Source organism: Arachis ipaensis, chromosome B3, assembly GCF_059453495.1.
Source record: "Arachis ipaensis isolate K30076 ecotype BB chromosome B3, ASM5945349v1, whole genome shotgun sequence".
In the NCBI taxonomy this organism is placed as follows: Eukaryota; Viridiplantae; Streptophyta; class Magnoliopsida; order Fabales; family Fabaceae; genus Arachis; species Arachis ipaensis.
In genome coordinates, this window is record NC_142438.1 from 45,701,248 (window position 1) to 45,726,422 (window position 25,175).

At 37.2% G+C, this 25,175-nt stretch overlaps 1 protein-coding gene and 1 non-coding gene across 2 annotated transcripts; both read right to left on the minus strand.

Moving 5' to 3' along the window:
* Positions 1 to 3,095, minus strand: LOC107630416 (serine/arginine repetitive matrix protein, putative (DUF936)). The gene is made up of 4 exons (XM_016333530.3): positions 1,921 to 3,095; positions 1,354 to 1,572; positions 1,087 to 1,178; positions 1 to 835 (listed from the first exon to the last, which is right to left on the minus strand). The coding sequence occupies exons 1-4, from the start codon at positions 3,025 to 3,027 to the stop codon at positions 133 to 135; spliced, it is 2,121 nt and encodes a 706-aa protein (XP_016189016.1). The 5' UTR covers positions 3,028 to 3,095; the 3' UTR covers positions 1 to 132.
* Positions 3,096 to 24,385: 21,290 nt separating this feature from the next.
* Positions 24,386 to 24,493, minus strand: LOC148570490 (small nucleolar RNA R71). The gene has a single exon (XR_015908719.1). It is a non-coding gene; the product is annotated as a small nucleolar RNA R71 (small nucleolar RNA).
* Positions 24,494 to 25,175: the final 682 nt, after the last annotated feature.

A 25,175-nucleotide genomic window follows, 5' to 3' on the forward strand; every position in this document is an offset into this window, starting at 1 on the left:
TACCCGAAGAAATAACTTTCTTTTTTGACGGAAGAAGCATCCTCCTCTTTTCATCACTTTCAACATACAAATACTGTCCAAAAAAGGAAGAAAGGACCAAACACAAAAGTTCTATTAATAGAAAAAAAAGAATCAAGATGAAGAAGGAGAAGACGAGTTATCGAAAGTTGTTCCTACATGCTGAATAACAAACCCATAAATCTTTCTCTTCAGACTTTCAATCTTATCACTCAATGAATCATTCTCTTTGGAAACCACACGGTCCAGCCATGCATTCACACGCTTCAAATGTGACAACACAACAGCAATGGAGCCACCATCAAGAGGCAACAACGCCCTCTTCCCATCAGCACCACAATCCCCAAACACTTTGAACCCTGCTTCAAGGGACTCCTCAACAAAGCGTAGAAACCACATTTGCATTTCAGACAACAAATTTCTTCCAAGCTCTACCGTATCCTTCATTCCACTGCCTCTTGTCCATACACCATTGAGATTGGATTGTGGTGAAGAGCCCTTTAGATGGTTTTTGGATGCACTGAGAGAGTGCCGTTTCGACAAGCTTTTTGGCAGTGTCGACGGGGAATCCACGCCTGTGCCAGTAAGAAGGGACACTATCTGAAGATCAGTGGCCAAAGCAGCTTCAACCCACAAAGCGAGTGACTTTGATTTCTCTGTTGGAATGCTATCTTCAAATGTGTCAGGATTATGACTTTTGACAACAGATTCAGCTATTGCAGTTGTTCTTAGGACATCATTGTAGATAGTGAAGAATCTGTCTATGGTTGGCAAAGGATTCCTAGCCTGGCAAACTGTGCAGAGGTCCGAAAACATGCTGCCGTAGGAAGGAAGAAAATAACATATATTGTCTTCAGCGATTAATGAAGCACCAAAAGATAACACAGAATGTTATGAAATTTTGACACCCTTTTTTTGGGAAAATGGATTATCTATTGAAGGTTAAATATTAAAAAAGTCTTACAGAATTGGTAAGTATAAGAGACACATTTGGTGGTTATAACTGCTGTGCATTTTAGCATATGAACTTCTAAGATATGAAATAAAGGAGGCAGGGATTATTAATACCTTAGATTTCTTACAACACATTCAGTAGCATTGGCTTCCTCCAATGCTTCAGCAGCAACTGCAGAAGCGAGAGCTTTTCTTTGCATAGCTTCCTGAATTTCGTTCATATATGATTCAACTTAGTCCACAAATTAAATAACCAAACCAAATGCTCTGCAATTACATTTCAATTTTTCATGGTACTACCGTACTAGGAATTGCTAAATAACCCATCCTTTCTTAGATAAATAGTTTAGAAGATGCTAACAGTGTACATATAATTCATACCTTTCCGAGCTTAGCAAGGTTTGAAGACACTGAATCCAATGAAACACTACCATCTGTCCACTTCTTTTCATGAATGGTGATGCCCAAAGAAGCAAAATTGCACTTCTCTCTGCTCACACCACGCTCAGGAGAACCGCGTTTACTCTTCTCGTTGGTTGAAGAATCACTGCTGTTAGTTTTATTACCATTCACATCGCTTAATCGCCTTGACATTGCAGCCTGAGAAAATCAAACCACCATTGATTTAAAGCAAACAAAACAGAACATATATAGAAAGAAAAGAGGCAGATTGCCCAAATTATTTTATGAAACCATGATAACTGTTAAGATGAAATGAAGTGATATGAAAATAATTAAAGCATGACACGAAAAGGACAACTTTTTCCGAATATTTGATTACTTTAGTGGAAGATCAATTATAGCATCAGTTTCTAACAAAAATCAATTATATATAGGATTAGAATGACAGTCAATAACACACTAAGTGCATTTTCAAAAACTACATATCCCAATTCATCTATGACATATCTACTGAAAAGGTTTGGTTCCTAAACATTTAATCTTTACCTGAGTACGTAAAATTGCTTGTGGGTCAACCTTATTTTTTGACGAACCCTTCTCTCTGTGTTCAACCTCAGAAGTAGGTGGTGTTACAGTCCCAGCACCAAGTTGTTCATCCCAAATCTTCCTCCCGCCACTTCCCTTCGCAGATCCAACAAGTACTTCTGACACCTTCGTAATTCCAGCAGCCACGGTAGCCATCTTCTTCTTCCCGGAGGAATCCCCCACTGCCGGGGAGAATTTCAATACGCCGGACAACCTCCTCCCTGGAGACAGGGACGCCCTCCTCGGATTTGGCGACGGCTGCTTCCTCCCCGTCGGCGATGGATTCCGGTACCTTGATGGCACCACTATCGCCGGCTCCCTTGCCACCCTCCGATTTTCCTCCCTCGCCGATACCAAACTCGGGACCACACATTTCGAAGGCACCGGAGAGGCGGACCTCTTCACCTTCCCAGCCGGCGAAGGATCCCTCTCCGCAGCCGGTGTAACCACCGAATTACTCTTCTTTCCAGCACTCTGCGACCTCTTACCCGTCGCTGGCGACGAGAACCTACTCGCCGGCAAATTCTCCCTCGGTGCAAGTGGCTGCCTCGTCAAAACCCTAGCCTCCTTCTGCATCGGGGGTTCAGTGTTCTCTGCCCTAACCACTTCCTTCTTTCCCGATAGGTACAACGCAAGCGGATCAGAATTAAGATCCGAATCAGAAATCGGTTGGATGAGGAAATCACGAGAAGAAGAGGAAATTCGAGCAACGAGAGGCTCAGGGGTTCCAACGAAGGGGTGGCGACCGGGGAGGGGACGGATTCCGGAGACGGAGGGGAGAGGGGAATCAAAGACAAGGCGGTCGATGTAGACGAACTGACCGAGCTGGAGGCGGTTAGAGAGGATAAGATCAGAGTCAGGGTCAGGGAGAATGACGTAGGTGGAGTTGAGTGAGTCGGAGAGCTGAATGTAGAAGCCGCGTGAGGACCAGAGGTCTTGGCCGGCGGCGAGGGCGGGTACGATTCCGATGACTTGTAAGAGGGCGGAGCGGTGGTCGCCGGTGACGCGTGTGTTTGAGTTCATTGCTTGAAGGAGCTTCAGGAGTATCCCTGGTGTTAGGGACGCCATTGTTGTTGAGGTATCTGTGTTTGTGAAAATGTCTGTGTGAGAGTGAGAAGTGAGAAGTGAGAAGTGAGAAGACGGATATAGAAGAGGGAGACTGGGGGGGAGTTTTTGTCCGTTACATAACCATGATTTGAATTCAAATATTATTGCGACGTTACCGTTTTCATTTTTATTTTATTTGAATTGAGATGCCCCACCCCTTACGATACCGTTGTCTTCGCCTCTTTTGCTGCTGTGACACTGTGAGTATGGCTATGATGTTACATTATGTTGAGGTTTTTATTTAATCAAATAAATAAAATCTAGTATTGGTTTACTCAAGCGTGGAATAATATAATTTTTAATTGGAAATACGTGTAGAGTGAAATTTAATTTCATGCTTCAAAGATTAAGAGTTCTGTGTTTAGCATTTACATGCTAATTCTATATATGTGGTTAGCAATTTTAATCATTAATTTTATTCACAAAGATAGAGTGAATCGTGATTTATTACTTAAATATATTAAATTGTAATAAGGACTAAAATTAATATCTTTCATTATAGAAGAGAAATACCTTTAAGTCTTTATTTATCATTTTATAATATAATGACGTAATTACACTTTAACAGTGATAACGGGAGTCCAAAGAGGAAGCAATTGAATCCCCCCAATTGGAGGGTGTCTAAGGAGCAATTGAAATGCTACAAGAAATGGTGTCGAAACGATTGCGCATGCTTAAAAAATAATGTATCAATGTATAATTCATTGTGTCACGCCACTTAGGTTGGTAATAGACTAACAGTAATGAAAGTCAAATGAACGCGCAGGAGTCCGGAGTTCCCGTTTATGCATTGTGTCACGGCTGAGTGTTGACACATTATTTATGCTGATGTCTTTAATGTTGAGTTTGTTTGTTTACACAATAGCGAGACTAAACGGAGATATAAAATTATATTTGACGAAAAAATATAAATAAAAATATTATATATAAAAATATTAACAAAAAATATTTTATTTTTTATTTTTTATTATTGTTATTAAATGTATATGTTTTATTATTATATTTTTTAAAATTTTTATATAAAAAAATAAAAATAAATTAAATTTTTATAATTTATTTTAAGTTATCATTAAATAAAATATAAAAATATTAATTTTATATTTTTTTCTTTTATATTTTATTATCAATGTTATATCTTGTCCTATTCTAAGAATTAATAATAATCTAAGTGTTTAACCCTCCAACAAAAGAGTTTGATATTTTAATATATTGAATATATTAAAAATTTTGTTGTTTCTACTAATTTCTATTACTACAGGTTAAATTAAATTTGGATTAGCAATTTTAGAACGAGTTTGAACTTTGAAGTAGTGATATCTCAAGATAAACATTGAATGGATGAAAATTACTAATTTAGAATTAAATGCCACTAAATTTTTAAAGTGGTTTATCAAATTCGGTCCGTGCACAAATGTTTTTCTTCAGTTTTCAATTGCACTAAATATACCCTAGCTTTGGGCTACATATAGATCCCTTTGCCCTATTTCGGCGTGAGTCAGCAAGCGGAACGCTGACCTGGCACTGTCACTGCCACGTAGGACATCTGTAACGGCTAGCTGATGTGGATGATGTAGAATACCTTTCAAAATTTTTCAATTCAGTCCTTGACCCAATCATAAACCCTAAACGTAGTTCTTCCTCCTTCCCTTATCATTACTATTGGCCCCATGAGTGGCAGTCACGTTTCAGAAAGGTCGAATCGCTCCTCTGCGATAGAAAATTGGACAAGGAACAATGTGCGAAGCAAGCGTGGACCAGTTTCGGAGTGGTGCGGGAGTGGGTGTCGGCTGGTCCTTAGGTGGTTAGAAACAAAGATGCATCCTAATAAGCCGTTCGTCAGGTATCTAAATTATAATTTGAGCGTATTAACTTTCTGAAATTTTAAGTATTGTGGATTTGAGGTAGATGCTTGTTAAGCTTGATGCATATTTGCAGACTAATGGAAAGAATTGGTGCGATTTATTTGTCTGGACAGATTCTGTACAAGATGAGGTTCAAGTGAAAGCTGATGAAAAAAATGAGAAGGGTGAGATGAAAATGAACATTGCATGGAGGATGGGTAAACTGGAAGTAGAAGTAAAAAAATGTAAAAGTGATGATCCAAGTGCTTGGTTTAGGATTTTTCATAATATTTGTGTTTGTGTTAATGTTGATGTTAAAGGTTTGAACAGAATCAGTCCTATATTGCAGAACCATGATATTAATATAATGGGAAAGTATGAGGAGCCAATGGAATACTTGTACAATGTGTACAATGGAGGTTTATGGAGTATTAGAGATATAACCATTAATATTACCTTTTCCCATCAGTTGAAGCTTTTGGGATGAGTGGTATCATGATATGCTATTAGAACGTTAGATCCGAAAGGTTAAGAGTTCGATCCTTGGTGAACCCCAAAATTAATTTAATCTGTTGGAAAGATGTTTATTATCCCTAGTACTCGGATGGTTATTCTAGATAGTATGGGGGATGTTCATTTTGTAACTCAATAACCCATTGTACACATTGTACAAATAGTCCATTGTCTCCCTAGCGGGATCCTAATATAATCTATTTTATAAACATTATACTTGATATAAGATGAGTTTTGATGCATGAAATGATTGTCCTCTTTGGTAGCTTGTTTCTCTGGTTTTGTTTTTGTAAACACACAATTATTAAATGGATAAGCAACAATAACAATAGCTAACAAAAAATATAATTCATAATTAATCTAAAATAACATTAGTTCATCTAAAGTTCTGCAATAATGCAGTGATGACAATAACATTCAAAAAGAAACTTAGCATCATTTTAGCTATTTTTCGGTAACCTAAATACCATAACATAATTACAAAGAAGTCTATAAATCCCCATCAACAAACAAAAAACAAGAAGAAAATTGTCATAATTGTTTTACAAAATATCACAAACTTTGAAACTGACATTCTAAGCTATGGACATTAATCACTTCTTTCTTGGGGCTTTGAGTTCGGAGGTGGGCACAAACTTGAGGAAGCCTGCCAACCGTACTGTTGTGGCTTCACTAGCTCCCTGCACTGGATTCAAGATTGTAAACCCTGTTGGAGGAGGTGACCTTCTTCTAGGTTTCAGCTTTGCAGGTCCACTTGGTTCCTTCTTCTTAAGTGGACAAACTTGCAGTGTATACAAATGACAAAATAAACAAATATAGAAATTAGATATTCCAAATTTTAAAAATAGATAATATAAACACTTATGAGATAATACCTTTTGGGAGTCTTCTGCTTCAGAATATAACGGCTGAGATAGATCAATCTCAACCTGCTGGACATTCACTTCCACAAAGGGGTAGGATCAGTGGTTGCAGTGGTAGCAGATGCTGTTGCAGTACCAGTTACTGTAACAGAAGCAGTTGCAATGGCAGTTACAGTAGCACTAGTTGTTGTAGCATTTGCAGAAGCAGTTGTAGTGGAATTTTGAGTAGCATTCTTAAGGTCCTTTGCAGCAACCTCAGCAGCTTTGGTGGCAGCAGCAGCTTCTGTAGCATTGGCAGCTCTCTTTTTCTCTCATCCTCTTTTGGTATGATCCTTCTGCAGATAATACTTGCAAGTAAATGGTTATAATTGCCTCTTCAAAGTGGTAGTTGGCTTTGATTTCTTGTTAGAGTGTCCTCTTTCATCTGCATCCTTCTCTCTTCTTGGTTTGGAGCTTTCCCAGTTTTCTCTTAACCAATGGTGCCAAATGTCTATTGTATTCATATCACTCCCATAATTGTTGGCCAGGTAGAGGTTTGATGTGGTGGCTGTAAGTGGCTTTGTAGTTAATAGCTTATGACAAAAATCTTCTGAATACTTGTTCACTCTATCAATAGCAGCATAAGCATGTACACACAGAATTCCTGCAAACATAGAAATAATAACCAAGTAACTAATTAAGTAACTAACTAATTAACTAATTAATTAAGTAACTAATTAACTAACCAAGCATATAAACAATAATAAGTGGCAGCAATTATAAAGTGGCATGATATTGCATATAGATAATTTATATATATAATAGATTAAATTTATTATCAACTAATGCTATTTTACCATAGAAATACATATTAAAGAATGTTCTTCACAGCTGCCAACAAATTGTAAAGTGGCATGCATTTGCTAAGTAATTTAAGTAACTAAACCCTAAGTAGTTTAGGTAACTAAGTATATTAATTAACTAATTAATCCAGTAACTACTTAACTAAGTAACTAAGTGACTGATTAACTAAATAAATGAGTAACTAATTCATGATACCAAACATACAAACAATAATTCAATAACTAATTAGTTAAGTAACTAAGTCACAGTAAACAATCAAAAAGCAACTAACTATTGAAATAAATATATTTAAGTAACTAAGAATTGAATAAACATATAATAAACTTGTGATAGAAAGTTAAAAGTATCACTAGTTAGCATCCAAAATTGGCAAGTACATAGCCTTTTTTTCAAGTCAACCACATAGTTTGTAGGATGTCCATGCACCTCAAACTTCATATAGCCGGTGTTTCCAGTCTAAATTGAGTGCCAGTGTTTAGATTCTTTCCTCACCTTCTCAAGTTTACTCTTGATTACTGGGGGAAGTATCCCCATATGATTATCCAGCTTCACCTTATTCTTGGTCATTGTCCTCATTACAAACATCCTCACTTCTTCAAGCAAGGTGATTATCGGCGTTTTCCTAGCTTTCTTTATCTTCGAATTGAATACGTCACACGCGTTGTTACAAATAGAATCTAACTTCGCCTTGTGACTAAACTATGACCTTGTCCAAGAATGTCTCGGCTATTTTTCTAGGTACGCCCATGCATCCTCATTAAGCCACTTCATCTTTTCAATATGCTCCTTAAATTCTTCATAAGTAGTGGCACATGCATAATCCCATAATAATCCCCTAAACTCTAGATCTTTCCACTATTTATTAAAATGTCTTCATAGATGTCATACACAGAATCAGTGATGCACATTAGGCATCACCTTCTGCACAGCATGAAGCAGGCCCTGCAACCCAGAGGTAACGCATACAATTAGTCATTTATACCCATGATCATTCCAAATAAGAGTCCCTAACAATTCAGTGTCGTGACCCATAATTGTCCCTCACATTTATATTATAGGACCATAAAAGTCACTCACTTTTGTTATCGTGCACCTAAACAAGTCCCTTAAATACAGTAATAGAAACTAATATGACACAGTGCAAACATCATGGAAATAATAAGTTAAATATTTACCAACTCAGAATACCTTTTGCATGTCAGAAATAAAGCTCCATCCATGTATCTTGTAATCTCCCAAGTCTTGGTGCAACAATTTTAGGAACCACTTCCATTTCGCTGTGTTCTCAACTTCAACAATTGCCCATGCAATGACGTATATGTGATGGTTAGCATCCTGCATAACTGCTAAAAGAATCTAGCCTCCAAACACAACCTTTAGGAAAGCTTCATCAAGTCCAATGAGTGGACGACATATAGACCAGAAGCCATTCTTGCATCCACTTAAACAGACATACATCTTCTCAAAAATTACCTCATTGTTTGGTCATCTATGAACATCTTCACTTGCCAGCAAGTATCCTCATGGTCCTTCGAAGCAAAAATAAATAAGTTGCATTCCTTCACCTTGCATACTGCCCTTAACCTCTTTCTATCATTCTTCTTGAATCGAATACGCCTTTCCTCTTAGATAGTATACTCTCTAACAATCTCTTTGAAATCCCACTTGATATTAAACTTCATTCCAACCTCTAAATGTAACTCACCAAATCTAGCACCCTCCCTAAAAACTGAAAATACTTCATCAGATTCATCCTTTTCTTCTAGCTCGTCTTCAGAATTCTGTGGAGTCTTTATCTCCAACGAATGCCAAGAGTTGCCACCATCAGAATCAGTCCCAGGATCATAGGCATCGTAATTTTCAGGCCTGCCACCTGATGGCAAGATTATGGTCGGTCTAGAATTTTCATCAATAGAAATTCAAATCATCGTCATAGTATAGTCCTAGACCAACATATAATCCTATCGATCAAATTTTGATATGGTTGTCACAAAGTCAACCCCAATAAAAAGTAACCGAGAGTATTAGTCTCAGGTTGTCCTCAAGAGAATGGGCAAACATGTGCATTGGTGCACGAAATCACAATCACACTTTTGCAATTTCGCACAACTAAGCAGCAAGTGCACTGGGTCGTCCAAGTAATACCTTACGTGAGTAAGGGTCGATCCCACGGAGATTGTCGGCTTGAAGCAAGCTATGGTTATCTTGTAACTCTTAATTAGGATATCAATAATAATTCTCAGTTTTAATTGGAATGAGTAAAAGAACATGGATTAAATAATACTTGTTATGCAGTAATGGAGAACAGGTTGAGGTTTTGGAGATGCTCTGTCTTTTGAATTTCTGCTTTTCTACTGTCTTCTTCTTCACGCACGCAGGTCTCATTACATGGCAAGCTGTATGTTGGTGGATCACCGTTGTCAATGGATACCAGCCGTCACAGTCATCCCTTCTCGGATCCTACTCGAAATACCACAGACAAGGTTTAGACTTTTCGGATCTCAGGAATGCTGCCAATTAATTCTAGCTTATACCACAAAGACTCAGATCTCACGGATTTGAATGCTCTGTTGTCAGGAGAGGCAGTCAAACTCGTGAACCAGGAATCCAAGAGATATATATTCAATCTAAGGTAGAACAAAAGTGGTTGTCAGGCACGCGTTCGTAGGTTGAGAATGGTGATGAGTGTCACGGATCATCACATTTGTCATGTTGAAGTACGAATGAATATCTTAGAATAGAAACAAGGGTGATTGAATGAGAAATAGTAGTAATTGCATTAATCCATCGAGACACAGTAGAGCTCCTCACCCCTAACCATGGAGTTTAGAGACTCATGCCGTAGAAGATACAAAATTTGGATGTGAAATTTCATAAGGCACAAAGTAAGTCTCTAAAAGTAGTTTTTATACTAAACTAGTGACCTAGGTTTACAGAAAATGAGTAAACTAAGATAGATAGTGCAGAAATCCACTTCCGGGGCCCACTTGGTGTGTGTTTGGACTGAGCATTGAAGCTTTCACGTGCATAGGCTGCTCCTGGCATTTAACTTAAGCTTTTGTGCCAGTTTGGGCGTTTAACTCTAACTTTTATGCCAGTTCTGGCGTTTAACGCCAGAATAGGGCAGAGACTTGGCGTTAAATGCCAGTTTGCGTGATTTCACTCGAGCAAAGTATAGACTATTATATATTGCTGAAAAGGCCAGGATGTCTACTTTCCAACGCAATTGAGAGCGCGCCAATTGGGCTTCTGTAACTCCAGAAAATCCATTTCGAGTGCAGGGAGGTCAGAATCCAACAGCATCTGCAGTCCTTTTTCAGCCTCTGAATCAGATTTTTGCTCAGGTCCCTCAATTTCAGCCAGAAAATACCTGAAATCACAGAAAAAACACACAAACTCATAGTAAAGTCCAGCAATATGAATTTTGAATAAAAACTAATAAAAATATAATAAAAAATGAATAAAATATACTAAAAACTACCTAAAAATAATGCCAAAAAGCGTATAAATTATCCGCTCATCACAACACCAAACTTAAATTGTTGCTTGTCTCCAAGCAACTGAAAATAAAATAGGATAAAAAGAAGAGAATATACTATAAATCTCACAATATCAATGAAGCTTAGTTCTAATTAGATGAGCGGGGCTTGTAGCTTTTTGCTTCTGAACAGTTTTGGCATCTCACTTTTTCCTTTGAAGTTCAGAATGATTGGCATCTATAGGAACTAAGAATTAAAATAGTGTTATTGATTCTCTTAGTTTAGTATGTTGATTCTTGAACACAGCTACTTTATGAGTCTTGGCCGTGGCCCTAAGCACTTTGTTTTCCAGTATTACCACCGGATACATAAATCCCACAGACACATAACTGGGTGAACCTTTTCAGATTGTGACTTAGCTTTACTGAAGTTCTCAGTTAGAGGTGTCCATAGTTCTTAAGCACACTCTTTTTGCTTTGGATCACGACTTTAACCACTCAGTCTCAAGCTTTTCACTTGTACCTTCATGCCACAAGCACATGGTTAGGGACAGCTTGATTTAGCCGCTTAGGCATGGATTTTATTTCCTTGGGACCTCCTATCCATTAATGCTCAAAGCCTTGGATCCTTTTTACCCTTGTCTTTTGGTTTTAAGGGCTATTGGCTTTTTCTGCTTGCTTTTTCTTTTTCTTTTTTTTTTGCCACTCTTTTTTTTTCGCAAGCTTTGTTATTCACTGCTTTTTCTTGCTTCAAGAATCAATTTTATAATTTTTCAGATTATCAATAACATTTCTCTTTTTCATCATTCTTTCAAGAGCCAACAAATTTAACATTCATAAACTCCACTATCAAAAATATGCACTGTTCAAGCATTCATTCAGAAAACAAAAAGTATTGCCACCACATCAATATAATTAAACTAATTTCAAGATAAAAATTGAAATTCATGTACTTCTTGTTCTTTTGTAATTAGGAACATTTTTCATTTAAGAAAGGTGAAGGATTTATGGGACATTCATAACTTTAAGGCATAGACACTAGACACTAATGATCATGTAGTAAAGACACAAAACATAGTCAAACATAAAGCTCAAAACCAAAAACAGCAAAACAAATAGACAAGGAGATTAAGGAACGGGACCACCTTAGTGAGGGTGGCGTCTTCTTCCTCTTGAAGAACCAATGGTGCTCTTCAGCTCCTCTATGTCTCTTCCTTGCCTTTGTTGCTCCTCCCTCATGCTTCTTTGATCTGCAGTCAAATGCTCTACCACTGAACTATGGACCCTTGAGATGAACCTCTCCATCTCTCATAACTCGGGGGTGGAAGCAACTGCCTTCCTTTTCCTCTTTCTAAAGGTTTCTCCGGCCTTAGGTGCCATAAATGGTTATGGAAAAACAAAAAGCAACGCTTTTTTCCACACCAAACTTAAAAGGTTTGCTCGTCCTCGAGCAAAAGAAGAAAGAAGGGAGTAGAAAGAGAAGTGGAGGAGATGGAGGTGTGTGAATGGGTGGGTTTGGGAGGGGAATGGTTTGAATTTGAATGGTGAGGTAGGTGGGGATCCTGTGGGGTCCACAGATCCTGAGGGGTCAAGGACTTCTCATCCCTGCTCCATTTAGGCGTGCAAAACGCCCTTAGAGTGCAATTCTGGCATTAAACGCCAGGTTGCAGCCTGTTTCTGGCGTTTAACGCTAACTTTTCTTCCCTTTCTGGCGTTTAACGCCAACTTGGTGCTCTGTTCTGGCGTTGAATGCCAGCTTGTTGCTTCTTTCTGGCGTTAAATGCCCAGAATGGTGCCAGACTGGGCGTTTAACGCCCATTCTGCTACTCTTACTGGCGTTTAAACGCCAGTAAGTCTGTCCTCTAGGGTGTGCTATTTTTTATGCTATTTTTTATTCTGCTTTAATTTTGCAGTTATTTTTATGACTCCACATGATCATCAACCTAAAGAAAACATAAAATAACAATGAAAAATGAAATGAAAAAGTAATTAACATAGATAAATAAGATTGGGTTGCCTCCCAATAAGCGCTTCTTTACTGTCAATAGCTTGACATTACTGAGCCTTATAGTTTGCAATGTCTGCAAACCGCGGAGCTTCCTGAATAGCAAACAATTGCTCATCCAGAAAGGTTTCAGAGATCTCAGTAGGCGAGAGGGACGCTCCTGCTACTGGTTCTATCCGGAACAGGTGATCAGCTACTTGATTCTCTGTCCCTTTTCTGTCTCTTATTTCTATATCAAACTCTTGCAGAAGCAACACCCATCTTATGAGTCTGGGTTTCGAATCCTGCTTTGTGAGGAGATATTTTAGAGCAGCATGGTCAGTGTACACAATCACTTTTGATCCTACTAAGTAAGATCTAAACTTGTCAATGGCATAAACCACTACAAGCAATTCCTTTTCTGTGGTTGTGTAATTTTTCTGTGCATCATTTAAAATATGGCTAGCATAGTAAATGACGTGTAGAAACTTGTCATGCCTCTGTCTGAATACTGCACCAATAGCATGGTCACTGGCATCACACATTAATTCGAATGGTAATATCCAGTCTGGTGCAGAAATGACAGGTGCTGTGACCAACTTAGCCTTCAGAGTCTCAAAGGCCTGCAAACACCCTGTGTCAAAGACAAATAGTGTGTCAGCAGCTAGCAGATTATTCAGAGGTATTGTAATTTTTGAAAAATTCTTTATAAACCTCCTGTAGAATCCTGCATGCCCCAGAAAGCTTCTGATTGCTTTAACATTGGTGGATGGTGGTAATTTTTCAATCACCTCTACCTTTAGCTTGATCCACCTTTATTCCCTTGTTCGAAATTTAGTGCCCAAGGATAATTCCTTCAGTTACCATAAAGTGACATTTTTCCCAATTTAAAACCAGGTTAGTCTCTTGGCATCTCTTCAGAACAAGTGCTAGATGGTTAAGACAGGAGCTAAATGAGTCTCTAAATACTGAGAAGTCATCCATGAAGACTTCCAGAAATTTCTCTACCATATCAGAGAAGATAGAGAACATGCACCTCTGAAAGGTTGCAGGTGCATTGCACAGACCAAAAGGCATTCTTCTGTATGTAAATACTCCAGATGGACATGTGAATGCTGTTTTCTCTTGGTCCTGAGGATCTACTGCAATTTGATTGTAACCTGAATAGCCATCCAAAAAACAGTAGTATTCATGACCTGCTAGTCTCTCTAGCATCTGGTCTATGAATGGTAAAGGAAAATGATCCTTTCTGGTGGCTGTATTGAGCCTTCTGTAGTCAATACACATACGCCACCCTGTAACTATTCTTGTGGGAACCAGTTCGTTCTTCTTATTATGAATCACTGTCATGCCTCCTTTCTTTGGGACGACTTGGACAGGGCTCACCCAAGGGCTATCAGAAATAGGATAAATAATCCCAGCCTCTAGTAACTTAGTGACCTCCTTCTGAACTACCTCCTTCATGGCTGGATTCAGCCGCCTCTGTGGTTGAACCACTGACTTAGCATCATCCTCCAATAGGATCTTGTGTATGCATCTAGCTAGGCTTATGCCCTTAAGGTCACTTATGGACCACCCAAGAGCTGTCTTGTGTGTCTTCAGCACCTGAATTAGTGCTTCCTCTTCCTATGGCTCTAATGCAGAGCTTATGATTACTAGAAAAGTGTCATCTCCTCCCAGAAATACATATTTCAGGGATGGTGGTAGAGGTTTGAGCTCGGGTTTAGGAGGCTTCTCCTCTTCCTAAGGAGTTTTCAGAGGTTTTTTTGTTTTCTCTGGTTCCTCCAGATCAGGCTGAACATCTTTAAAAATGTCCTCTAGCTCTGATTTGAAACTCTCTGTCATATTAACCTCTTTCACCAGAGAGTCAATAATATCAACGCTCATGCAGTCGTTTGGGGTGTCTGGATGCTGCATATCTTTAACAACATTCAACTTAAACTCATCCTCATTGACTCTCAGGGTTAATTCCCCTTTTTGGACGTCAATAAGGGTTTGTTCAGTTGCTAGAAAAGGTCTTCCTAGAATGAGAGTTGCACTCTTGTGCTCCTCCATTTCCAGCACTACAAAGTCAGTGGGAAAGGCAAATGGCCCAACCTTGACAATCATGTCCTCAATTACGCCTGATGGATATTTAATGGAGCCATCAGCAAGTTGGAGGCATATTCAGGTTGGTTTGACTTCTTTAGTCAAGCCAAGCTTTCTGATAGTGGATGCAGGTATTAGGTTGATACTTGCCCCAAGATCACATAGAGCTTTCTTGGTACAAGTACCCTCTAATGTGCATGGTATCATAAAACTTCCAGGATCTTTAAGCTTCTCTGGTAAGCTCTTTAAAATGACTGCACTGCATTCTTCAGTGAGAAAAACTTTTTCAGTTTCTCTCCAATCCTTCTTATGACTTAAGATCTCTTTCATGAACTTAGCATAAGAGGGTATTTGCTCAAGTGCCTCTGCAAACGGAATCTTTATTTTAAGAGTCCTGAGATAGTCTGCAAAGCGGGTAAATTGTTTATCCTGCTCCTCTTGGCGGAGTTTTTGAGGATAAGGCATCTTGGCTTGATACTCTTCAACCTTAGTTGCTGCAGGTTTACTTCCTACAGAGGTGGTTGGAGCAGCCTACTTAAGGGGGTTATTATCAGCACTTGCAAGTGTCTGACCCCTCTTTGGCGTTTGAACGCCAGGAATAGGAGCTGAATGGGCGTTTAACGCCAGATTTCCACCCTTTTCTGGCATTTGAACACTAGATTTGGGCATCCACTGGGCGTTTAACGCCAATTTCTTACTCTTCTCTGGCGTTTGAATGCCAGAATCCTTCCTCTCTGGGCTCTTACTATCCTTAGAGGGATTTTAGGCAGTGGTTTGGTCATCCTCTGTCAGCTGTTCCTTTCTTGGCTTTCTGCTGCCTTGAGTTGAAACATTCAATGTCTTTCCACTCCTTAAATGAACATCTTGGCAATCTTCTATTATTTGTTTAGATAACTGTTGTCTTGTCTGATTCAATTGTGCTTCTATATTCTTGTTAGCCTTTTCAGTGTCTTGTAGCATCTCTTTAAATTCTGCTAACTATTTTGTTATAAAAAGCAATTGCTGATTGAGTTCAGCAACTTGTTCTTGAGGACTAAGTTCAGTGGATACTGCTTTAGCCTCTTCTTTCAGAGAGGACTCACTACTCAAGTACAGGTGCTGATTTCTAGCAATTGTATCAATGAGCTCTTGAGCCTCTTCAATTGTCTTTCTAATATGTATAGATCTACCAGCTGAGTGATCTAGAGAAATTTGAGCTTTTTCTGTAAGTCCATAGTAAAAGATGTCTAACTGCACTCACTCTGAAAACATTTCAGAGGGGCATTTCCTTAGCATCCATCTGTACCTCTCCCAGGCATTATAAAGAGATTCATTATCCTCTTGTTTAAAGCCTTGGATGTCCAGCCTTAGCTGTGTCATCCTTTTTGGAGGGAAATATTGATTCAGGAATTTGTCTGATAATTGTTTCCATGTTCTTATGCTTGCTGTGGGTTGGTTATTTAACCACCTCTTAGCTTGATCTTTTACAGCAAATGGAAACAGTAATAATCTGTAGACATCCTGATCCACTTCCTTATCACGTACTGTGTCAGTAATTTGTAAGAACTGTGCCAGAAACTCAGTAGGTTCTTCCTGAGGAAGACTGGAATACTGGCAATTTTGCTATACCATGATAATGAGCTGAGGGTTTAGCTCAAAATGGCTGGCTCTGATGGGGGGTATACAGATACTACTCCCATAAGAAGCATTAGTGGGGTTAGCATAGGACCCCAGAGTCCTTCTGGACTGTTCATTTCCACTTAGGTCCATGATGGAGAAAGGGAGAGGTTTGTAACGACAGCAAAAGCTTAAGCTCTTTTATGGGGCATTGGGATTGCCCTTTCGCAAAAAGACCACTTCGAAAGAGCGGATGTTGCGCTCTGATATTACGTCCCATGCGAATCTATTAGATGAGAGCGAAAACCAAAAAGAACAGCATTCAATATCAATAAATTTCAAGTTGGAAATATATCTCAATATAACTACAATATGGAGGTCCTTTTTTTGGCAGCCACTATTCCGTACCGACTAACAATGTAAAAAAATACTAATACACAGCAGCCAGCTCATCAACGTAATTGAAATCAAGGATTTCGGTTGAAAGTCTTATTTGTTCTGCTAAACAAACGAGCCTAAACGGGTTTCCGTCGGCGGAGGTGTAAAAAAGAAATCAAAATATTTTTTATTTTATTTATTTAATACTAACCGAATTTAAAAGAGAAGAAAATAAAATAAGATAATTGGAAACTAGAAAAATAAGCTTCGAAAATTAAATAAAATTAAATAAAATAGATTAAAATAAATAAAAAATTCGAATACTAAAATGGCTAATTAAGAAATTTAAAAAATTTTGGATATGATTTTAGAATTTGAAGATTGAAAATTTCTCAACAAGGAAACACCAAACTTAAAATTTTTCAATCAAAATAATAAAATAGTACAAGTAATTCGAAAATTATGTCTAGAAGGAAAAATATTTTGAAAAAAAAATTTATAAAGGACTTTCAAATTTTGAAGATTGAAATAAAATTAGATAATATTTTGAAAAAAAGATATGATTTTTGAAAAAGATTTTGAATTTTGAAATTTTTAAAACTTAAGATAAGATAAAATAAAAAAAATTAAAATAGAAATCTGAATTTTTAAATGAAATTTTCAAAAATTCAATTAAATAAATAGAAAAGATATTTTTGAATTTAATGAGGAAAGAGAAAAACAATAAAATGACACCAAACTTAGAATTTTTAGATCAAAACTAAGAAAGCAAACAGGAAAACTTTGAATGTCAAGATGAACACCAAGAACACTTTGAAGATCAAGATGAACACCAAGAACAAATTTTAAAAATTTTTAAGAAAATAAAAACACAAAGGACACTAAACTTAAAAATTTTTATATTTTGGACAATAATAATTCGAAAATGTATAAGATAAATAGCAACAAACACCAGACAAGAAATTTTAAAGATCAAATAAGAAAAATTATCAAGAACAATTTGAAGATTAAGAAAGAACTAAGAACATATAATTCGAAAATCGAAAGAAAAATAAAAGCATGCAATTGATACCAAACTTAAAATATGAAACTAAACTCAAACAAAAGACTAAATTATGAAGTTATTGGTTTTGAAAATTTTCGAAAATAATTTAGAAAAACAAAATAAGGATTTTAAAATTTTAACCAAAAACAATAATAGAAGACTCTACACCAAAAAGAAAATTTTTTCCTAATCTAAGCAACAAAATAAACTGTCAGTTGTCCAAACTCGAACAATCCCCGACAACGGCGCCAAAAACTTGGTGCACGAAATCACAATTACACTTTTTCAAATCCGCACAACTAACCAGCAAGTGCACTGGGTCGTCCAAGTAATACCTTACGTGAGTAAGGGTCGATCCCACGGAGATTGTCGGCTTGAAGCAAGCTATGGTTATCTTGTAACTCTTAGTCAGGATATCAATAATAATTCTCAGTTTTAATTGGAATGAGTAAAAGAACATGGATTAAATAATACTTGTTATGCAGTAACGGAGAACAGGTTGAGGTTTTGGAGATGCTCTGTCTTTTGAATTTCTGCTTTCCTAATGTCTTCTTCTTCACGCACGCAGGTCTCCTTCCATGGCAACCTGTATGTTGGTGGATCACCGTTGTCAATGGCTACCAGCCTTCCTCTCAGTGAAAAGGGTCCATGTACATGGCTAATCATCTGTCGGTTCTCACTAATGTTAGAATAGGATCCATTGATCCTTTTGCACACTGTCACTGCGCCCAACATTCATGAGTTTGAAGTTCGTCACAGTCATCCCTTCCCGGATCCTACTCGAAATACCACAGACAAGGTTTAGACTTTTCAGATCTCAGGAATGCTGCCAATTGATTCTAGCTTATACCACGAAGACTCTGATCTCACAGATTTGAATGCTCTGTTGTCAGGAGAGGCAGTCAAACTCGTGAACCAGGAACCCAAGAGATATACATTCAATCTAAGGTAGAATGGAAGTGGTTGTCAGGCACGCGTTCGTAGGTTGAGAATGGTGATGAGTGTCACGGATTATCACATTTGTCATGTTGAAGTACGAATGAATATCTTAGAATAGAAACAAGGGTGATTGAATGAGAAATAGTAGTAATTGCATTAATCCATCGAGACACAGCAGAGCTCCTCACCCCCAACCATGGAGTTTAGAGACTCATGCCGTAGAAGATACAAAATTCAGATGTGAAATGTCATAAGGTACATAGTAAGTCTCTAAAAGTAGTTTTTATACTAAACTAGTGACCTAGGTTTACAGAAAATGAGTAAACTAAGATAGATAGTGCAGAAATCCACTTCCAGGGCCTACTTGGTGTGTGTTTAGACTGAGCATTGAAGCTTTCATATGAATAGGCTGCTCCTGGTGTTTAACTTCAGCTTTTGTGCCAGTTTGGGCGTTTAACTCCAACTTTTATGCCAGTTCTGGCGTTTAACGCCAGAATAGGGCAAAGAATTGGCGTTAAACCCCAGTTTGCGTGATCTTAACTCGGGAAAAGTATGGACTATTATATATTGCTGAAAAGTCCAGGATGTCTACTTTTCAACGCAATTGAGAGCGCGCCAATTGGGCTTTTGTAGCTCCAGAAAATCCATTTCGAGTGCAGGAAGGTCAGAATCCAACAGCATCTGCAATCCTTTTTCAGCCTCTAAATTAGATTTTTGCTCAGGTCCCTCAATTTTAGCCAGAAAATACCCAAAATCACAGATAAAACACACAAACTCATAGTAAAGTCCAGAAATATGAATTTTGAATAAAAACTAATAAAAATATAATAAAAAGTGAATAAAATATACTAAAAACTACCTAAAAATAATGCCAAAAAGCGTATAAATTATCCGCTCATCATGCATCAATATTGCTTAGAATTCCGAGGTTGGGAGTCATAAACAAGAATTTAAACTACTAAAGCTTAACATGCAAGAATCTTAAAGTGCAAGAAATTAAATCAAAGCAATTAAAGTAAAGTGTAAGTAAATGCACTCTAACAAGATAACATATAAAGCTACTTCTATTCTAAGACTAAATGAACAACTAAACTAACTATAATAAGAATCAAGCAATTGTGATTTTTGGGTTTCAAATATGAATTATAAAAAGGAACTCTTGACTAGCATAGAAATTGGGGTCACCATCCTTGTCTAATAACCATATATTGACAATTATGAGGAACCAAGCTCATTAAGTCTACTTCTACAAGTGAAGTACGTCAAATGGCTTGATCAATTTCAACTCATAAGTCCCAATCCAACTACTAATTGGCTTAGTAGTAGATTGATGTCAATGGGTATCAATTTAACCACTAAGGATTCTCAAACCATCAAATCAATTAGACCCAATGACTCAAGTTCACCCAATTCCCTTAGCCTAGGCCAAGGGTATAGAAAACTACTCCATAATCAAAGAAAACATTTCATCAAATACATGGTATGCACTAACTAGAGACATATTGAAATTGTAAATTAATTGAAAATTACAAGTACCCACTAACAATCATAGAAAACAACTTAAATAGCACTATCAATCATAGAAAACATCAATGCACTAATAGAAATTGAAAATCCACAAAGTTCACTGATGAGCGGATAATTTATACGCTTTTTAGCATTGTTTTTAGTATGTTTTTAGTAGGATCTAGTTACTTTTAGGGATGTTTTCATTAGTTTTTATGTTAAATTCACATTTCTGGACTTTACTATAAGTTTTTGTGTTTTTCTGTGATTTCAGGTATTTTCTGGCTGAAATTGAGGGACTTGAGCAAAAATCAGATTCAGAGGTAGAAGAAGGACTGCTGATGCTGTTGGATTCTGACCTCCCTGCACTTAAAGTGGATTTTCTGGAGCTACAGAACTCAAAATGGTGCGCTTTCAATTGCGTTGGAAAGTAGACATCCAGGACTTTCCAGCAATATATAATAGTCCATACTTTGGCCGAGTTTAGACGACACAAAAGGGCATTGAACGCCAGTTCTACGCTGCAGTCTGGAGTTAAACGCCAGAAACACGTCACGAACCAGAGTTGAACGCCAGAAACACGTTACAAACTGGCGTTCAACTCTAGAAAGAGCCTCTGCACGTGTAACATTCAAGCTCAGCCCAAGTACACACCAAGTGGGCCCCGAAAGTGGATTTATGCATCAATTACTTACTCCTGTAAACCCTAGTAACTAGTTTAGTATAAATAGGACTTTTTACTATTGTATTTGACATCTTCGGAAGATCCGGGATTGTATTTTTGATCCTGTGATCACGTTTTGGGGGCTGGCCTCTCGTCCATGCCTGAACCTTTCACTTATATATTTTCAACGGTAGAATTTCTACACTCCATAGATTAAGGTGTGGAGCTCTGCTATTCCTCATGAATTAATGCAAAGTACTATTGTTTTTTATTCAATTCAACTTATTCCGCTTCTAAGATGTCCATTCGCACCCAAGAACATGATGAATGTGATGATTATGTGACGCTCATCATCATTCTCACTTATGAACGCGTGCTTGACAAACACTTTCGTTCTACATGCAACCAAGCTAGAATGAGTATCTCTTAGATATCTAATACAGGGGAGCGAGTCCGAGTTATTAGTGTCTTCGTGGTATAAGTTAGAACCCATGGATGGCCATTCCTGAGATCTGGAAAGTCTAAACCTTGTCTGTGGTATTCCGAGTAGGATCTGGGAAGGGATGGCTGTAACGAACTTCAAACTCGCGAGTACTGGGCGTAGTGACAGACGCAAAAGGAGGGTGAATCCTATTCCAGTATGATCGAGAACCTCAGATGATTAGCCGTGCTGTGACAGAGCATTTGGACCTTTTTCACAAGAGGATGGGATGTAGCCATTGACAACGGTGATGCCCTTACATAAAGCCAGCCATGGAAAGGAGTAGGACTGGTTGGATGAAGACAGCAGGAAAGCAGAGGTTCAGAGGAACGAAAGCATCTCTATACGCTTATCTGAAATTCTCACCAATGAATTACATAAGTGTTTCTATCTTTATTTTCTGTTTATTTATTATTATTATTCGAAAACTCCATAACCATTTGATATCCGCCTGACTGAGATTTACAAGGTGATCATAGCTTGCTTCATACCAACAATCTCCGTGGGATCGACCCTTACTCACGTAAGGTTTTATTACTTGGACGACCCAGTGCACTTGCTGGTTAGTTGTGCGAAGTTGTGAAGTTATGCTTGAACCATGGTATTGTGCACCAGTTATTGGCGCCATTGCCAGGGAGAGAACGAACAACAAATTTTACAACCTCAGAGTAACAATTTCGCATACCAAGTTTTTGGCGCCGTTGCCGGGGATTGTTCGAGTTTGGACAACTGACGGTTCATCTTGTTGCTCAGATTAGGTAATTTTCTTATTGTTTTATTTTCAAAAATTTTTCAAAAATTTTTCAAAAATCTTCAAAAAAATTTCTCCTTTATTTTCGAAAAAAAAATAAAAATTCTTTTCAAAAATTTTTATTATGTTCTTCAGAATTTTTAAGAATGAATTCTAGTGTTTCATGAAGCATGTTGAAGCCTGACTGGCTGTAAAGCCATGTCTAAATTCATTTGGACTGGGGCTTCCAACCCAACACTATCAAGAGCAAGCTAGTTGTTGCTAATCCACCTGCTGCTGTTCCTGATCCACCTGATTTACATGCTAAAGCTTGGCGGGCTATTAAGCCATGCCTAACCCTCAGATTTGAGCTTTAGACTAAGTGTGCAAGATTCCTGGAATTCATATTAAAAATTTTGGAATCCTTATTTTTCTTTTTCACATTAATTTTTGAGAAATAAAAAAAAATCATAAAATCATAAAAATAAAAAATATTTTGTGTTTCTTGTTTGAGTCTTGAGTCAATTTCAAGTTTGGTGTCAATTGCATTTTTTCTAAAAATTCTCTGCATTTTTCGAAAACTCATGCATTCATGCATTCATAGTGTTCTTCATGATCTTCAAGTTGTTCCTGGCCAGTCTTCTTGTTTTATCTTGATGTTTTCTTGTTTTGTGTCTTTTCTTGTTTTTCATGTGCATTTTTGCATTCACAGTGTCTGAACATGAAAGATTTCTAAGTTTGGTATCTTGCATGTTTTCTTTGCATTGAAAACTTTTCAAAAATATGTTCTTGATGTTCATCATGATCTTCAAAGTGTTCTTGCTGTTCATCTTGACATTCATAGCATTCTTGCATGCATTCATTGTTTTGATCCAAAATTTTCATGCATTGAGTCAATTTTGTGTTTTTCTCTTTCATCATTAAAAATTCAAAAATAAAAAAAATATCTTTCCTTTTTTCTCTCATAAATTTCAAAAATTTGGATTGACTTTTTCAAAAATTTTAAAATTCAATTGTTTCTTATGAGTCAAATCAAATTTTCAATTTAAAAATCTTATCTTTTTCAAAATCTTTTTCAAAAATCAAATCTTTTTCATTTTTTTTTCGAAAATTTTAAAAATATTTTTCAAAAATCTTTTTCCTAATTTCATCTCATAATTTTCGAAAATATCATCAACAATTAATGTTTTGATTCAAAAATTTCAAGTTTGTTACTTACTTGTTAAGAAAGATTCAAACTTTAAGTTCTAGAATCATATCTTATGATTTCTTGTGAATCAAGTCATTAATTGTGATTTTAAAAATCAAATCTTTTTCAAAAGTAATTTCAATCATATCTTTTCAAAAATATCTTTCTATCTTATCTTTTTCAAAATCATATCTTTTTAATCATATCTTTTTAAAACATATCTTTTTCAAAAATTTGATTTTAAAATATCTTCTCTAAGTTCTTATCTTCTTATCTTTTCAAAATTGATTTTCAAATTTGTTTCAACTAACTAACTAACTTTTTGTTTGTTTCTTATCTTTTTCAAAACTACCTAACTAACTCTCTCTCTCTAATTTTCGAAAATCTCTTCCCTCTTTTTCAAAAATTCTTTTTAATTAACTAATTGTTTCAATTTTTAATTTTAATTTGATTTCATTCCTAATTTTCGAAAATCACTAACTCTTTTTCAAAAATTATTTTCGAAAACAACCCCCTCTCTCTCTCTGAGTTCAGATTTTCTCTTCTTCTTTTCTTCTACTCTTCTTCTCTTCCACTCACCTAAGGGAACCTCTATACCTGGGCAAAAAGGATCCTTATTATTATTTTTCTGTTCCCTCCTTTTTCATATGAGCAGGAGCAAGGACAAGAACATTCTTGTTGAAGCAGATCCAGAACCTGAAAGGACTTTGAAGAGGAAACTAAAAGAAGCTAAATTACAACAATCCAGGAAGCACCTTTCAGAAATTTTCGAACAGGAAGAGGAGATGGCAGCCGAAAATAATAATAATGCAAGGAGAATGCTTGGTGACTTCACTGCACCTAATTCCAATTTACATAGAAGAAACATCTCAATTCCTGCCATTGGAGCAAACAACTTTGAGCTTAAACCTCAATTAGTTTCTGTGATGCAGCAAAACTGCAAGTTTCATGGACTTCCATCTGAAGATCCTTTTCAGTTCTTAACTGAATTCTTGCAAATATGTGATACTGTTAAGACTAATGGAGTAGATCCTGAAGTCTACAGGCTCATGCTTTTCCCTTTTGCTGTGAGAGACAGAGCTAGAATATGGTTGGATTCTCAACCTAAAGATAGCCTGAACTCTTGGGATAAGCTGGTCAAGGCTTTCTTAGCCAAGTTATTTCCTCCTCAAAAGCTGAGTAAGCTTAGAGTGGATGTTCAAACCTTCAGACAAAAAGAAGGTGAATCCCTCTATGAAGCTTGGGAAAGATACAAGGAACTGACCAAAAAGCGTCCTTCTGACATGCTTTTAGAATGGACCATCCTGGATATATTCTATGATGGTCTGTCTGAATTAGCTAAGAGGTCATTGGATACTTCTGTAGGTGGATCCATTCACCTAAAGAAAACACCTGCAGAAGCTCAAGAACTCATTGACATGGTTGCTAATAACCAGTTCATGTACACTTCTGAGAGAAATCCTGTGAGTAATGGGACGCCTCAGAAGAAGGGAGTTCTTGAAATTAATACTCTGAATGCCATATTGGCTCAGAATAAAATATTGACTCAGCAAGTCAATATGATTTCTCAGAGTCTGAATAGAATGCAAGCTGCATCCAACAGTACTCAAGAGGCATCTTCTGAAGAAGAAGCTTATGATCCTGAGAACCCTGCAATAGCAGAGGTGAATTACATGGGTGAACCATATGGAAACACCTATAATCCCTCATGGAGAAATCACCCAAATCTCTCATGGAAGGATTAACAAAAGCCTCAACAAGGCTTTAATAATGGTGGAAGAAATAGGTTTAACAATAGTAAACCTTTTCCATCATCCACTCAGCAACAGACAGAGAACTCTGAACAAAATACCTCTAATTTAGCAAACTTAGTCTCTGATCTATCTAAGGCCACTGTGAGTTTCATGAATGAAACAAGGTCCTCCATTAGAAATTTGGAAGCACAAGTGGGCCAGCTGAGTAAAAGGATCA